Here is an 18,154-nt window from a genome sequence, read left to right as displayed (position 1 = left end):
ATCCCCTCTATCTCTTAACACCATCCAGTCCCATCCTTCAGCTCCATTCAACCCCTCCCATCTATCTCTTAACACCATCCAGTCCCATTCTTCAGCTCCATTCAACCCCTCCCATCTATCTCTTAACACCATCCAGTCCCATTCTTCAGCTCCCTTCAACCCCTCCCATCTATCTCTTAACACCATCCAGTCCCATTCTTCAGCTCCATTCAACCCCTCCCCTCTATCTCTTAACACCATCCAGTCCCATCCTTCAGCTCCCTTCAACCCCTCCCATCTATCTCTTAACACCATCCAGTCCCATTCTTCAGCTCCATTCAACCCCTCCCATCTATCTCTTAACACCATCCAGTCCCATTCTTCAGCTCCATTCAACCCCTCCCATCTATCTCTTAACACCATCCAGTCCCATCCTTCAGCTCCCTTCAACCCCTCCCATCTATCTCTTAACACCATCCAGTCCCATCCTTCAGCTCCCTTCAACCCCTCCCATCTATCTCTTAACACCATCCAGTCCCATCCTTCAGCGCCATTCAACCCCTCCCATCTATCTCTTAACACCATCCAGTCCCATCCTTCAGCTCCCTTCAACCCCTCCCATCTATCTCTTAACACCATCCAGTCCCATTCTTCAGCTCCATTCAACCCCTCCCATCTATCTCTTAACACAATCCAGTCCCATCTTTCAGCTCCATTCAACCCCTCCCATCTATCTCTTAACACCATCCAGTCCCATCCTTCAGCTCCATTCAACCCCTCCCATCTATCTCTTAACACCATCCAGTCCCATCCTTCAGCTCCCTTCAACCCCTCCCATCTATCTCTTAACACCATCCAGTCCCATTCTTCAGCTCCCTTCAACCCATCCCCTCTATCTCTTAACACCATCCAGTCCCATTCTTCAGCTCCATTCAACCCCTCCCATCTATCTCTTAACACCATCCAGTCCCATCCTTCAGCTCCCTTCAACCCCTCCCATCTATCTCTTAACACCATCCAGTCCCATCCCTCAGCTCCCTTCAACCCATCCCCTCTATCTCTTAACACCATCCAGTCCCATTCTTCAGCTCCCTTCAACCCATCCCATCTATCTCTTAACACCATCCAGTCCCATTCTTCAGCTCCCTTCAACCCATCTCCTCTATCTCTTAACACCATCCAGTCCCATTCTTCAGCTCCATTCAACCCCTCCCATCTATCTCTTAACACCATCCAGTCCCATCCTTCAGCTCCCTTCAACCCCTCCCATCTATCTCTTAACACCATCCAGTCCCATCCTTCAGCTCCCTTCAACCTCTCCCATCTATCTCTTAACACCATCCAGTCCCATCCTTCAGCTCCCTTCAACCCATCCCCTCTATCTCTTAACACCATCCAGTCCCATTCTTCAGCTCCATTCAACCCCTCCCATCTATCTCTTAACACCATCCAGTCCCATCCTTCAGCTCCATTCAACCCCTCCCATCTATCTCTTAACACCATCCAGTCCCATCCTTCAGCTCCATTCAACCCCTCCCATCTATCTCTTAACACCATCCAGTCCCATCCTTCAGCTCCCTTCAACCCCTCCCATCTATCTCTTAACACAATCCAGTCCCATTCTTCAGCTCCATTCAACCCCTCCCATCTATCTCTTAACACCATCCAGTCCCATCCTTCAGCTCCATTCAACCCCTCCCATCTATCTCTTAACACCATCCAGTCCCATCCTTCAGCTCCATTCAACCCCTCCCATCTATCTCTTAACACCATCCAGTCCCATCCTTCAGCTCCCTTCAACCCCTCCCATCTATCTCTTAACACCATCCAGTCCCATTCTTCAGCTCCCTTCAACCCCTCCCATCTATCTCTCAACACCATCCAGTCACATCCTTCAGCTCCATTCAACCCCTCCCATCTATCTCTTAACACCATCCAGTCACATCCTTCAGCTCCATTCAAACCCTCCCATCTATCTCTTAACACCATCCAGTCCCATCCTTCAGCTCCATTCAACCCCTCCCATCTATCTCTTAACACCATCCAGTCCCATCCTTCAGCTCCATTCAGCCCCTCCCATCTATCTCTTAAGACCATCCAGTAACATCCTTCAGCTCCATTCAACCCCTCCCATCTATCTCTTAACACCATCCAGTCCCATCCTTCAGCTCCATTCAACCCCTCCCATCTATCTCTTAACACCATCCAGTCCCATTCTTCAGCTCCATTCAACCCCTCCCATCTATCTCTCAACACCATCCAGTCACATCCTTCAGCTCCGTTCAACCCCTCCCATCTATCTCTTAACACCATCCAGTCCCATCCTTCAGCTCCATTCATCCCCTCCCATCTATCTCTGAACACCATCCAGTCCCACCCTTCAGCTCCCCTCAACCCCTCCCATCTATCTCTTAACACCATCCAGTCCCATCCGTCAGCTCCATTCAACCCCTCCCATCTATCTCTTAACACCATCCAGTCCCATCCTTCAGCTCCATTCAACCCCTCCCATCTATCTCTTAACACCATCCAGTCCCATCCTTCAGCTCAATTCAACCCCTCCCATCTATCTCTTAACACCATCCAGTCCCACCCTTCAGCTCCATTCAACCCCTCCCATCTATCTCTCAACACCATCCCTATTGGATTTCTATTTCGCCATTTATTTTCCAACTGTGCTGTGATGAATCACAAAAGTACTGAACCTTTCTATTCTCATGGTTTCTACAGATTGTACATTTAAAATATATTTTTTTTGCTAAAGGTAGATAGACAATAGAGCTGAGTAGAGCTGAGATTCTGTTTCCTGCTACATCAGAGTGTGTGTGTGTGTGTGTGTGTGTGTGTGTGTGTGTTTGTGTGTGAGAGGAGTATTAGGGCCAGTGAAGGAAAGGTGAGGCTTCATTCTCTAGTCTCATAAACAGACACATGATTCCTAAATCGTTTTGGCCTCTGATAAGCTATGTTTTAGCAGTGCCTCTCTCTGCCTTCAACCATATTCACTATGTAGCTCTAAATCAATGCATCCTTTCTCACTTGAGTCACATCCTCTCTCCTCCTTCCTCCTCCTCTCTCCTCCTTCCTCCTCCTCTCTCCTTCCTCCTCTTCATCTCTCCTCCTCTCTCCTCTCTCCTCCAATTTGACCAAAATGGCAACCTAAATAGGATCCCCAACCAGAGACAACGATTGGGAACCAATTCAGGCCACCATTCAACCCCTCCAATCTATCTCTTAACACCATCCAGTCCCATCCTTCAGCTCCATTCAACCCCTCCCATCTATCTCTGGTAAATGTCAACCTAAATAGGATCCCCAATCAGAGACAACGATTGGGAACCAATTCAGGCCACCATTCAACCCCTCCCATCTATCTCTTAACACCATCCAGTCCCATCCTTCAGCTCCCTTCAACCCCTCCCATCTATCTCTTAACACCATCCAGTCCCATCCTTCAGCTCCCTTCAACCCCTCCCATCTATCTCTTAACACCATCCAGTCCCATCCTTCAGCTCCGTTGAACCCCTCCCATCTATCTCTGAACACCATCCAGTCCCATCCTTCAGCTCCATTCAACCCCTCCCATCTATCTCTTAACACCATCCAGTCCCATCCTTCAGCTCCATTCAACCCCTCCCATCTATCTCTTAACACCATCCAGTCCCATCCTTCAGCTCAATTCAACCCCTCCCATCTATCTCTTAACACCATCCAGTCCCATCCTTCAGCTCCATTCAACCCCTCCCATCTATCTCTTAACACCATCCAGTCCCACCCTTCAGCTCCATTCAACCCCTCCCATCTATCTCTCAACACCATCCCTATTGGATTTCTATTTCGCCATTTATTTTCCAACTGTGCTGTGATGAATCACAAAAGTACTGAACCTTTCTATTCTCATGGTTTCTACAGATTGTTGGCCTCTGATAAGCTATGTTTTAGCAGTGCCTCTCTCTGCCTTCAACCATATTCACTATGTAGCTCTAAATCAATGCATCCTTTCTCACTTGAGTCACATCCTCTCTCCTCCTTCCTCCTCCTCTCTCCTCCTTCCTCCTCCTCTCTCCTTCCTCCTCTTCATCTCTCCTCCTCTCTCCTCTCTCCTCCAATTTGACCAAAATGTCACAGGAGTTTGTTGCTACCACATTGACACTACCTTGTTTATGTGTCTATGAATTGACAGTACATTTAATATCACAGGAGGCGTGTGGTAATGACTGGAGTGGAATCGGTGGAACGGTATCAAACACATGGAAACCGTTTGTTCCGTTCCGGACATTGTTATGAGCCGTTCTCCCCTCTGCAGCCTCCTGTGATTAATATACAGGTATGTATATGTCCAAGTAGATATAGGTGGATGTTGTTGTTTTAGTTTTTTTTTATGTTAACAGGCTCTTTGTCTCTGTAATTAATTAAGGTCATTGAAATGAAATCAGTGCTGTGTTTATGATCTCCCGTGGGAACTAATTCACCAGCTCTCAGCTCTCTTATTCATAGTCATTTGTACTTATTCCTCTTTCCTATGGTTCTTCATGATCAGATAAAGGAAAAAGCCCCAGAAAACACCTCTTAGTGGGAGATGGAGGGTGACAGAGAATTGGACAGACAGACAGACAGACAGACAGACAGACAGGAGACAGACAGACAGACAGACAGACAGACAGACAGACAGACAGACAGACAGACAGACAGACAGAAAAAGAAATGAAGACAAGCAACAACAACTGACTAGCCTTTACATTTTGTAGAAATAATCGTTGGACATTGTTTTATGGGTATTGGTATGTGCACACCCACTAACTGATTTATTTATGCCAGCAGCATACCACCCTGCATACCTCTGCTGGCTTGCTTCTGAAGCTAAGCAGGGTTGGTGCTGGTCAGTTCCTGGATGGGAGACCAGATGCTGCTGGAAGTGGTGTTGGAGGGCCAGTAGGAGGCACTATTTCCTCTGGTCTAAAGAATATCCCAATGCCCCAGGGCAGTTTGGGACACTGCCCTGTGTAGGGTGCTGTCTTTCAGATGGGACGTTAAACGGGTGTCCTGACTCTCTGAGGTCATTAAAGATCCCATGGTACTTATCGTAAGAGTAGGGGTGTTAACCTCGGTGTCCTGGCTAAATTCCCAATCTGACTCTCAAACCATCACGGTCACCTAATAATCCCCAGTTTACAATTGGCTCATTAATCCCCTGTAACTCTCAGTCAACTTACCTGGTAAAATAATGGCTAAATATTTAAATGTCAAAGTCTTGAGTGGTCCTACCAGGAACTGCTGTCTGATTGGAGGACAAAGAAAGGTGACTAGATGGACAAGAACACAAGCTCTTTTTTCATAAGCAGTTGTCACAATGTGCTTTACAGCTTTACAGCAACCCGACCTAGAAAACACAGAGTTTGCAGAGCAGATACATTAGCCAGATTTGAGAGACAGAGTGGGAGAGAGAGAGAGGGAGAGAGAGACCACAACATACAGTTCAGCTATTCCTGTTAGCTGTGTAACACTATAGCCACCTCTCACATCACCCCAGTCGATTCAACACATTGGTAGTGAATGATGCAGGTTCCCTCTATACAACATTATGTTAAGCACCTGGAAAAGCTCATTATTTAAAGTATCTCACAACAACAAGACAAATAAGAGTCAGTTTTGCAACTGATCATTTCTCAGAAAAGCTGTGTTTGTGTGTGTGTGTGTGTGTGTGTGTGTGTGTGTGTGTGTGTGGCACTGTGTACCAAAACGTTGGTACTTTTTTTCCAATACTATAACGTGAAAAAAAAAACGGTCAGGTATTTGAATTTGTTACCGTCTCTTGTTCTATCATATGTGTTGTACGTTTTGGAAATCAACTGTATTGAACTTATTAGAACATGTATTAAATTTGCTCAAGTGTAGGCATATTCATGTACCGAATGCATCAGTGATTTTTGTATTCCAGTCCAACTTTCTGTAGAGGCGACAGCACAGGAATGACCCTGTCTGTGTGTGATGTGTGCATCACGTCTACCACTTTGTGTAGCTCACGTCTACCACTTTGTGTAGCCGTTAGCGATGCTAACGGTAGATGGTCGATGGAAATACTTACCCGAATAACCTTTCCCAAAGTAATCAACTAAAAGTTAACTACAAAGTATCTTATATGCGTTGCCTACCTGGCAGAATCATGATTACTTGCATCAATCCAGTGGGAATTTGTTTTGAAAACTCCATCACAAATGCACTACAGAAACAGCGCTAACCCAACAACAGTGCTAGGTGGCTGTGCTACAGAAACACTGCTAACCCAACAACAGTGCTAGGTGGCTGTGCTACAGAAACACTGCTAACCCAACAACAGTGCTAGGTGGCTGTGCTACAGAAACACTGCTAACCCAACAACAGTGCTAGGTGGCTGTGCTACAGAAACACTGCTAACTCAACAACAGTGCTAGGTGGCTGTGCTACAGAAACACTGCTAACCCAACAACAGTGCTAGGTGGCTGTGCTACAGAAACAGCGCTAACCCAACAACAGTGCTAGGTGGCTGTGCTACAGAAACAGCACTAACCCAACAACAGTGCTAGGTGCCTGTGCTACAGAAACAGCGCTAACCCAACAGCAGTGCTAGGTGGCTGTGCTACAGAAACACCGCTAACCCAACAGCAGTGCTAGGTGGCTGTGCTACAGAAACACTGCTAACCCAACAACAGTGCTAGGTGGCTGTGCTACGGAAACAGCACTAACCCAACAACAGTGCTAGGTGCCTGTGCTACAGAAACAGCGCTAACCCAACAACAGTGCTAGGTGGCTGTGCTACGGAAACAGCACTAACCCAACAACAGTGCTAGGTGCCTGTGCTACAGAAACAGCGCTAACCCAACAACAGTGCTAGGTGGCTGTGCTACAGAAACACTGCTAACCCAACAACAGTGCTAGGTGCCTGTGCTACAGAAACAGCGCTAACCCAACAACAGTGCTAGGTGGCTGTGCTACAGAAACAGCGCTAACCCAACAACAGTGCTAGGTGGCTGTGCTACGGAAACAGCGCTAACCCAACAACAGTGCTAGGTGGCTGTGCTACAGAAACACTGCTAACCCAACAACAGTGCTAGGTGGCTGTGCTACAGAAACAGCGCTAACCCAACAACAGTGCTAGGTGCCTGTGCTACAGAAACAGTGCTAACCCAACAACAGTGCTAGGTGCCTGTGCTACAGAAACAGCGCTAACCCAACAACAGTGCTAGGTGGCTGTGCTACAGAAACACTGCTAACCCAACAACAGTGCTAGGTGGCTGTGCTACAGAAACAGCGCTAACCCAACAACAGTGCTAGGTGCCTGTGCTACAGAAACAGTGCTAACCCAACAACAGTGCTAGGTGCCTGTGCTACAGAAACAGCGCTAACCCAACAACAGTGCTAGGTGGCTGTGCTACAGAAACACTGCTAACCCAACAACAGTGCTAGGTGGCTGTGCTACGGAAACAGCACTAACCCAACAACAGTGCTAGGTGCCTGTGCTACAGAAACAGCGCTAACCCAACAACAGTGCTAGGTGGCTGTGCTACGGAAACAGCACTAACCCAACAACAGTGCTAGGTGGCTGTGCTACAGAAACAGCGCTAACCCAACAACAGTGCTAGGTGGCTGTGCTACAGAAACACTGCTAACCCAACAACAGTGCTAGGTGGCTGTGCTACAGAAACACTGCTAACCCAACAACAGTGCTAGGTGGCTGTGCTACAGAAACACTGCTAACCCAACAACAGTGCTAGGTGGCTGTGCTACAGAAACACTGCTAACTCAACAACAGTGCTAGGTGGCTGTGCTACAGAAACAGCGCTAACCCAACAACAGTGCTAGGTGGCTGTGCTACAGAAACAGCGCTAACCCAACAACAGTGCTAGGTGCCTGTGCTACAGAAACAGCGCTAACCCAACAACAGTGCTAGGTGGCTGTGCTACAGAAACACTGCTAACCCAACAACAGTGCTAGGTGGCTGTGCTACAGAAACAGCGCTAACCCAACAACAGTGCTAGGTGCCTGTGCTACAGAAACAGTGCTAACCCAACAACAGTGCTAGGTGCCTGTGCTACAGAAACAGCGCTAACCCAACAGCAGTGCTAGGTGGCTGTGCTACAGAAACACCGCTAACCCAACAGCAGTGCTAGGTGGCTGTGCTACAGAAACACTGCTAACCCAACAACAGTGCTAGGTGGCTGTGCTACGGAAACAGCACTAACCCAACAACAGTGCTAGGTGCCTGTGCTACAGAAACAGCGCTAACCCAACAACAGTGCTAGGTGGCTGTGCTACGGAAACAGCACTAACCCAACAACAGTGCTAGGTGCCTGTGCTACAGAAACAGCGCTAACCCAACAGCAGTGCTAGGTGGCTGTGCTACAGAAACACTGCTAACCCAACAACAGTGCTAGGTGGCTGTGCTACGGAAACAGCACTAACCCAACAACAGTGCTAGGTGCCTGTGCTACAGAAACAGCGCTAACCCAACAACAGTGCTAGGTGGCTGTGCTACGGAAACAGCACTAACCCAACAACAGTGCTAGGTGCCTGTGCTACAGAAACAGCACTAACCCAACAACAGTGCTAGGTGGCTGTGCTACAGAAACACTGCTAACCCAACAACAGTGCTAGGTGCCTGTGCTACAGAAACACTGCTAACCCAACAACAGTGCTAGGTGGCTGTGCTACAGAAACAGCGCTAACCCAACAACAGTGCTAGGTGCCTGTGCTACAGAAACAGCGCTAACCCAACAACAGTGCTAGGTGCCTGTGCTACGGAAACAGCGCTAACCCAACAACAGTGCTTGGTGCTAGCAAGCGTAACTACACTCAAAAAACTACATTTCATGGGTTTTTCCCAGACCTCAAAAGTGGTCTTCTGGTGTGGTTTAAGCATCGTTGTAAACTTAGAACATCCAATATTGTTGTTTTTCTACAAAAAAAATATCAGTCGTTCAGGTATCACACTAGTGTGTGTGTGTGAGTGTGCCAATGTTCAGTACTGTCAGCATGCAAGTCAATATGGAAAGAGAGATGGATTGAGACACACAGACATCCAAGGACATACAGTACATTTTGAAAACATTCAGACCAATTGACTTTTTACACATTTTCTTATTCTTAAATTGATTAAATCGTTTTTTTCCCCCCCTCATCAATCTACACACAATGCCCAATAATGACAAGGCAAAAACAGTTAATTTTTTATTTATATTAGCAAATTGATTAAAAATGAAAAACAGAAATATCACATTTACATAAGTATTCATTTACATAAGTATTACTCAGTACTTTGTTGAAGCACCTTTGGCAGTGATTACAGCCTCAAGTCTTCTTGGGTATGACGCTACAAGCTTGGCACACCTGTATTTGGGGAGTTTCTCCCATTCTTCTCTGCAGATCCTCACAAGCTCTGTCAGGTTGGATGGGAAGGGTTGCTGCACAGATATTTTCAGGTCTGTCCACAGATGTTTGATTGGGTTCAAGTTCGGGCACGGGCTAGGACACTCAAGGACATTCAGAGACTTGTCCCGAAGCCACTCCTGCGTTGTCTTGGCTGTGTGCTTAGGGTTGTTGTCCTGTTGTAAGGTGAACTTTCGACCCAGTCTGAGGTCCTGAGTGCTCTGGAGCAGGTTTTCATCATGGATCTCTCTGTACTGTGCTCCGTTCATCATTCACTCGATCCTGACTAGTCTCCCAGTCCCTGCTGCTGAAAAACATCCCCACAGCATGGTCACCTCCCTGTCCAAGACACTTCTCCCCCGATTGCTCAGTTTGGCCGGGTCTAGGAAGAGTCTTGGTGGTTCCAAACTTCTTCCATTTAAGAATGATGGAGGCCACTGTGTTCTTGGGGAACTTTCAACGCTGCAGAAATGTTTTGGTACCCTTCCCCAGATCTGTGCCTCGACACAATCATGTCTCAGTACTCAGTACTCAGTACGGACAATTCCTTCGACCTGATGGCTTGGTTTTTGCTCTGAGATGCACTGTCAACTGTGGGACCTTATATGGCACAGGTGTGTGCCTTTCCAAATCATGTAAAATCAATTTAATTTACCACAGGTGGACTACAATCAAGTTGTAGAAACATCTCAAGGATGACCAATGGAAACAGGATGCACCTGAGCTCAATTTCGAGTCTCATAGCAAAGGGTCTGAATACTTATGTAAATAAGGTACTTCTGTTTTTTTTTATTTGCAAACATATACAAAAACCTGTTTTCGCTTTGTCATTTTCGGGAATTGAGTTCAGATTGCTCAGGATTTTTATTTTATAAATTTTAAAATAAGGCAGTAAGGTAACAAAATGTGGGAAAAGTCGAGGGGTCTGAATATTTCCCGAGGGCACTGTGTAAATCAGGAAGAGACCACTTCCACAAAATTCTGCGGCTAGCATCAAGTGAGACGTGAAATGCCGTTTCTATGAATACAGACGTAAACCAAGTGGCTTCAAGTATCATCAAGTCAATGAGAGGGCCTGGACATATTCCGTTTGAAAGGGTAAAACTTCCCAAAAAATAAAAAATACAAGGGGCAATTCAAACTAATAAAATAAAAAATAAAAAATTGTTCAGTTTTCAAGTTGATTAAATCAACTTACACTGAAAAAACACATCTGTACGCGAGTGTGTGTGGTGTCTGTGTGTGTCTGTGTAAACGTGTGTGTGTGTGTGGTGTCTGTGTGTGTCTGTGTAAACGTGTGTGTGTGGTGTCTATGTGTGTCTGTGTAAACGTGTGTGTGGTGTCTGTGTGTGTCTGTGTAAACGTGTGTGTGTGTGATGTCTGTGTGTGTCTGTGTAAACGTGTGTGTGTGGTGTCTATGTGTGTCTGTGTAAACGTGTGTGTGTGTGGTGTCTGTGTGTGTCTGTGTAAACGTGTGTGTGTGTGTGGTGTCTATGTGTGTCTGTGTAAACGTGTGTGTGTGGTGTCTATGTGTGTCTGTGTAAACGTGTGTGTGTGGTGTCTATGTGTGTCTGTGTAAACGTGTGTGTGTGTGTGTGTCTGTGTAAACGTGTGTGTGTGGTGTCTGTGTGTGTCTGTGTAAACGTGTGTGTGTGGTGTCTATGTGTGTCTGTGTAAACGTGTGTGTGTGGTGTCTGTGTGTGTCTGTGTAAACGTGTGTGTGTGGTGTCTGTGTGTGTCTGTGTAAACGTGTGTGTGTGGTGTCTGTGTGTGTCTGTGTAAACGTGTGTGTGTGGTGTCTATGTGTGTCTGTGTAAACGTGTGTGTGTGGTGTCTATGTGTGTCTGTGTAAACGTGTGTGTGTGGTGTCTATGTGTGTCTGTGTAAACGTGTGTGTGTGTGTGTGTGTCTGTGTAAACGTGTGTGTGTGGTGTCTATGTGTGTCTGTGTAAACGTGTGTGTGTGTGTGTGTGTGTCTGTGTAAAGGTGTGTGTGGTGTCTATGTGTGTCTGTGTAAACGTGTGTGTGTGTGTGTCTGTGTAAACGTGTGTGTGTGTGTGTGTGTCTGTGTAAACGTGTGTGTGGTGTCTGTGTGTCTGTGTAAACGTGTGTGTGTGTGTGTGTGTGTGTGTCTGTGTAAACGTGTGTGTGTGGTGTCTATGTGTGTCTGTGTAAACGTGTGTGTGTGGTGTCTATGTGTGTCTGTGTAAACGTGTGTGTGTGTGTGTCTGTGTAAACGTGTGTGTGTGGTGTCTATGTGTGTCTGTGTAAACGTGTGTGTGTGTGTGTGTGTCTGTGTAAACGTGTGTGTGGTGTCTATGTGTGTCTGTGTAAACGTGTGTGTGTGTGTGTGTGTGTCTGTGTAAACGTGTGTGTGTGTGTGTGTGTCTGTGTAAACGTGTGTGTGGTGTCTGTGTGTCTGTGTAAACGTGTGTGTGTGTGTGTGTCTGTGTAAACGTGTGTGTGTGTGTGTGTGTGTCTGTGTAAACGTGTGTGTGTGTGTGTGTCTGTGTAAACGTGTGTGTGGTGTCTGTGTGTCTGTGTAAACGTGTGTGTGTGTGTGTGTGTGTGTCTGTGTAAACGTGTGTGTGGTGTCTATGTGTGTCTGTGTAAACGTGTGTGTGTGTGTGTGTGTGTCTGTGTAAACGTGTGTGTGGTGTCTATGTGTGCCTGTGTAAACGTGTGTGTGTGTGTGTGTCTGTGTAAACGTGTGTGTGGTGTCTATGTGTGTCTGTGTAAACGTGTGTGTGGTGTCTGTGTGTCTGTGTAAACGTGTGTGTGTGTGTGTGTGTGTGTCTGTGTAAACGTGTGTGTGTGTGGTGTCTATCTGTGTCTGTGTAAACGTGTGTGTGTGGTGTCTATCTGTGTCTGTGTAAACGTGTGTGTGTGTGTGTGTCTGTGTAAACGTGTGTGTGTGTGGTGTCTATCTGTGTCTGTGTAAACGTGTGTGTGTGTGTGTGTGTCTGTGTAAACGTGTGTGTGTGTGGTGTCTATCTGTGTCTGTGTAAACGTGTGTGTGTGGTGTCTATCTGTGTCTGTGTAAACGTGTGTGTGTGTGTGTGTGTGTCTGTGTAAACGTGTGTGTGTGTGGTGTCTATCTGTGTCTGTGTAAACGTGTGTGTGTGTGTGTGGGGGGATGACTCTTTACACGCCATTTGATTTGCATCTCAAATTGCATCACATCCCCTACATAGTGCACTACTTCTGGTCAAAACTAGTGCACTATGTAGGGAATTGGGTGCCATTTGGGACAGACACAAATGAGTGCTCTCTGCTGAGCTGTTAGCTGAACAGGTCTAATCTCCATTACATCCCACATCATCACAAACAAACACAGAGACATCACATTACTACAGGACCCTCACAGCAGAGTAGAGACTACAGTATGATACTACATTATGATACTACATTATGATACTACAGGACCCTCACGGCAGAGTAGAGACTACATTATCATACTACATTATGATACTACAGTATGATACTACAGGACCCTCACGGCAGAGTAGAGCACATTACAGTACCTGGCAGTACACGCTTCTAAGGGCCATAGGGAAAGGTGTGTCTTTCAGACCGTGAACATTTTACCTCAGCAGAGGGACAGTGAAGGGCAGGGAGAGGAGAGGAGAACTCATGTTAGGTCACTCGATGTGGGCTGACTATTTTGGCAGTTGATCAAAGAAGTCAATGATACAGTTTTCAGATGAAATAAACACCTGCGTGGCTTTGTATTTCAGATCAATCATATCATATCAATGACTTTTTTTATTCGTTGTCGTGGCAGAGCGGAATGAGGCACTGCGACGGTAAAAATCAACGTTAATCCAGGTAAATGGTTGTTTTCATTCAAACGGAAACAGGAACTTGCAGACGTCTTCACAACAGCCCTGACACCTCAAAGTCAACAGGTCTTTTTGAAATGTGCCGCCACCACCACTACTTTTGTTCCACGTCAATTTTTACTATTTGACTTAACAGGATGAAAACATCTGAAGAAGAGAGGCACAAACGGAGGTGTTTATGTGTTACTGAGCAGGGCCGGCTCCAGGCGTAAACAACATAAGTGATAGCTTAGGCCCGACCCCAAAACATATTACAAATATATCATTTTTGTTGGGGATTGGGGGGGGGCGGACTCAGTCAGTGAGAGTCAGAATAGTAGAATACACAAGGCGCCAGTTAAAAATGTGATCAGCAATTCTTCTCTTGTTTTGGAAGTCATTGACAGTTACTCAATTAGTCATGTCAGCTAACAATTTTTAGACTGGTAAGTTAGTCAAGCCTGTTATCTAAACTTGTAGTAATCGTGGTTGAATAGCGAACAGGCACGCGGGGCACTGACCTCCAGGGGACCCCCATTGATTCGTTAGTCTACTACAGGGACTCTACTACAGGGACTCTACTACAGGGACTCTACTACGTGGACTCTACTACGTGGACTCTACTACGTGGACTCTACTACACGGAGGTTACGTGGACTCTACTACACGGAGGTTACGTGGACTCTACTACACGGAGGTTACGTGGACACTGCTACACGGAGGTTACGTGGACTCTGTTACACGGAGGTTACGTGGACTCTACTACACGGAGGTTACGTGGACTCTACTACACGGAGGTTACGTTGACTCTACTACACGGAGGTTACGTTGACTCTACTACACGTAGGTTACGTGGACTCTACTACACGGAGGCTACTACATGGACTCTACTACACTAAGGTTTTGTAGACTCTATTACACGGAGGCTATGTGAACTCTACTACACGGAGGTTACGTGGCATAAAGCTAGGCATAAGCTACATAAACACCACCACTGTGTTAGCCTGTTGAACTAAAGCTAAGCTGTTGTTGAACTAAAGCTAAGCTAAGCTAACACAGATCTTAAGGTCTCAGGCTAGGTCACTCATCACCACAGCGTAGTTCACTGAACCACCTATGCTCCATTGTTATTCAGATAGATCAGATAGATCCATCACAGAAAGGCCGGGTCTGGAGCTCCATGCTACAGCACAGGGATGCCCTGTATTAATGTAGCCAGCGGTGGGAACCTAGCTTCACAGAGTTTCCAGACCAGATTAAGAAATGCAGTATTTCTCACCGCTGTATCCCACAGAGACAGAAACCAGGACAGAGTGGACTGGTATATGTGGAAACAACTGGGTTCCAACCAACTTGGGGCTTATGCACACCAACTGATGGTGTTAGACCACTGACCTAGAGCCTAGAATTGATCTAGAACCTGAAACTGACCTAGAGCCTGAAACTGACCAAGAGCCTAGAATTGAACTAGATCCTAGAATTAACCTAGAATTGACCTAGAGCCTAGAATTGACCTAGAGCCTAGAATTGACCTAGAGCCTGAAACTGACCTAGAGCCTAGAATTGATCTAGAACCTGAAACTGACCTAGAGCCTAGAATTGATCTAGAACCTGAAACTGACCTAGAGCCTGAAACTGACCAAGAGCCTAGAATTGAACTAGATCCTAGAATTAACCTAGAGCCTAGAATTGACCTAGAGCCTAGAATTGACCTAGAGCCTGAAACTGACCTAGAGCCTAGAATTGATCTAGAACCTGAAACTGACCTAGAGCCTGAAACTGACCTAGAGCCTGAAACTAGCCTAGAGCCTAGAATTGACCTAGAGCCTGAAACTGACCTAGAGCCTAGAATTGACCTAGAGCCTGAAACTGACCTAGAACCTAGAATTGATCTAGAACCTGAAACTGACCTAGAGCCTGAAACTGACCTAGAGCCTGAAACTAGCCTAGAGCCTAGAATTGACCTAGAGCCTGAAACTGACCTAGAACCTAGAATTGATCTAGAACCTGAAACTGACCTAGAGCCTGAAACTGACCTAGAGCCTGAAACTGACCTAGAGCCTAGAATTGATCTAGAACCTGAAACTGACCTAGAGCCTGAAACTGACCTAGAGCCTAGAATTGACCTAGAGCCTGAAACTGACCTAGAACCTAGAATTGATCTAGAGCCTGAAACTGACCTAGAGCCTGAAACTAACCTAGAGCCTAGAATTGACCTAGAGCCTAGAGTTAACCTAGAATTGACCTAGAGCCTAGAATTGACCTAGAATTGACCTAGAGCCTAGAATTGACCTTGTAGCGTTAAGACAAGTCTTCTGGTCTCAGGTAAGGTTACTGATCGAGAGCGAGAGCATCATTCTCCGAACCACCTCCGTTGCACGCGCTACAATGTCACTCACCACTCTGATGGTGGATGATCAGCTGCATCAGATAAAACCATTAGAGGAAGGTCAGACCCAGTCAGTCCTACGCTCTATGCTACAACACCACGGTGATGAGCTGTGTTCACGTAGCCAGGGCAGACAGCTTAGCATCACAGAGTTACAACCAGATGCTACATGGTGACTCACCACAGTGAAGTCCTCAGCGCTGCACTCCATGCCGCGGTAGTAGCATGACAGCAGCATGTCCTTGATGTCGTGGCCCGTCCGGTCGTAGAACTCACGCATGTTAAAGGGGCGGGGCTTGAAGTTGAGGAAGTCAGATTTGATCTTCAGGGTCTCCAGAACGCTTTCCTCAACCAGGTGAGTGTCTCTAATCTCATACCTTGGAAACATGGAAGCAGAAGGACAGTTAGGATCGGTCCTATAGCATCCTATCGGATCTGTTAGAGGACTAGAGGACGGGTTATTGATCATCAGGGTCTCCGGGATGCTCTCCTCAACCAGGTGAGTGTCTCTGATCTCATACCTTGGAAACATGGAAGCAGAAGGACAGTTAGGATCGGTCCTATAGCATCCTATCGGATCTGTTAGAGGACTAGAGGAGGGGTTATTGATCATCAGGGTCTCCGGGATGCTCTCCTCAACCAGGTGAGTGTCTCTGATCTCACACCTGCGACAGAACAGAATGATAGTTATATGAAAGTTAGGGATAGAACTAGGGGTTAGGGTTAGTGGTTAGGACAGAGGAAATCAGCTTTGGGAGGGTGTCCCTTTACATACCTGGACAGAACAGAGAAGTTTTAAGTCAACTTTAACAAATAACTTCTCATACACAACATGACCAACAGTATGTGGACACCTGCTCGTCAAACATCTCATTCCGAAATCATGGGCATTAATAAGGAGTTGGTCCCCCCGTTGCTGCTGTAAAAGCCTCCATTCTTCTGGGGAGGCTTTCCACTAGATGTTGGAACATTGCTGCTATAACAGCCTCCATTCTTCTGGGAAGGCTTTCCACTAGATGTTGGAACATTGCTGCTATAACAGCCTCCATTCTTCTGGGAAGGCTTTCCATTTCATTGTTGGAACATTGCTGCTATAACAGCCTCCATTCTTCTGGGAAGGCTTTCCATTTCATTGTTGGAACATTGCTGCTATAACAGCCTCCATTCTTCTGGGAAGGCTTTCCACTAGACACAATAAAAAATAAAGACTCTAACACAGCCCCTAGCACATCCTCTATCACAGCCTCTATCGTTGGCTTTACCACAGTCTCTAACACAGCCTCTATCGTTGGCTTTATCACAGCCTCTATCACAGCCTCTATCGTTGGCTTTTATCACAGCCTCTATCACAGCCTCTATCGTTGGCTTTTATCACAGCCTCTATCGTTGGCTTTTATCACAGCCTCTATCGTTGGCTTTTATCACAGCCGCTATCGTTGGCTTTTATCACAGCCTCTATCGTTGGCTTTTATCACAACCGCTATCGTTGGCTTTTATCACAGCCTCTATCGTTGGCTTTATCACAGCCTCTATCACAGCCTCTATCGTTGGCTTTTATCACAGCCTCTATCGTTGGCTTTACCACAGCCTCTATTATTGGCTTTATCACAGCCTCTATCACAGCCTCTATCGTTGGCTTTAATCACAGCCTCTCGTTGGCTTTACAACAGCCTCTATTGTTGGCTTTATCACAGCCTCTATCACAGCCTCTATCGTTGGCTTTTATCACAGCCTCTATCGTTGGCTTTACCACAGCCTCTATTGTTGGCTTTTATCACAGCCTCTATCGTTGGCTTTTATCACACCCTCTATCGTTGGCTTTACAACAGCCTCTATCGTTGGCTTTATCACAGTCTCTATCACAGCCTCTATCGTTGGCTTTTATCACAGCCTCTATCGTTGGCGTTTATCACACCCTCTATCGTTGGCTTTACAACAGCCTCTATCGTTGGCTTTATCACAGCCTCTAACACAGCCTCTATCGTTGGCTTTATCACAGCCTCTATTGTTGGCTTTATCACAGGCTCTATTGTTGGCTTTATCACAGGCTCTAACACAGCCTCTATCGTTGGCTTTTATCACAGCCTCTATCGTTGACTTTTATCACAGCCTCTATCGTTGGCTTTATCACAGCCTCTAACACAGCCTCTATCGTTGGCTTTATCACAGCCTCTATTGTTGGCTTTATCACAGGCTCTAACACAGCCTCTATCGTTGGCTTTTATCACAGCCTCTATCGTTGACTTTTATCACAGCCTCTATCGTTGGCTTTATCACAGCCTCTAACACAGCCTGTATCACAGCCTCTATCGTTGGCTTTATCACATTCTCTATCGTTGGCTTTATCACATCCTCTATCGTTGGCTTTTATCACAGCCTCTAACACAGCCTGTATCACATCCTCTATCGTTGGCTTTATCACAGCCTCTATCGTTGGCTCTATCACAGCCTCTATCACATCCTCTATCACAGCCTCTATCACAGCCTCTATCACAGCCTCTATCACAGCCTCTATCGTTGGCTTTATCACAGCCTCTATCACAGCCTCTATCGTTGGCTTTATCAC

At 46.3% G+C, this 18,154-nt stretch overlaps 1 protein-coding gene across 1 annotated transcript in view; it reads right to left on the bottom strand.

The window, feature by feature from the left end:
• LOC139371449 (acid-sensing ion channel 1-like) overlaps positions 1-18,154 on the bottom strand; it is a 453,322-nt gene that overhangs the window by 391,693 nt on the left and 43,475 nt on the right. The window contains exon 2 of the mRNA XM_071111871.1: positions 15,770-15,965. Coding sequence (XP_070967972.1) covers positions 15,770-15,965 — 196 coding nt within the window. The remainder of the gene's footprint in view (positions 1-15,769; positions 15,966-18,154) is intronic.

The sequence above is a fragment of the Oncorhynchus clarkii genome, chromosome 17, assembly GCF_045791955.1.
Source record: "Oncorhynchus clarkii lewisi isolate Uvic-CL-2024 chromosome 17, UVic_Ocla_1.0, whole genome shotgun sequence".
NCBI classification, from domain to species: Eukaryota; Metazoa; Chordata; class Actinopteri; order Salmoniformes; family Salmonidae; genus Oncorhynchus; species Oncorhynchus clarkii.
This window is presented reverse-complemented; position numbering and strand designations above follow the sequence as displayed.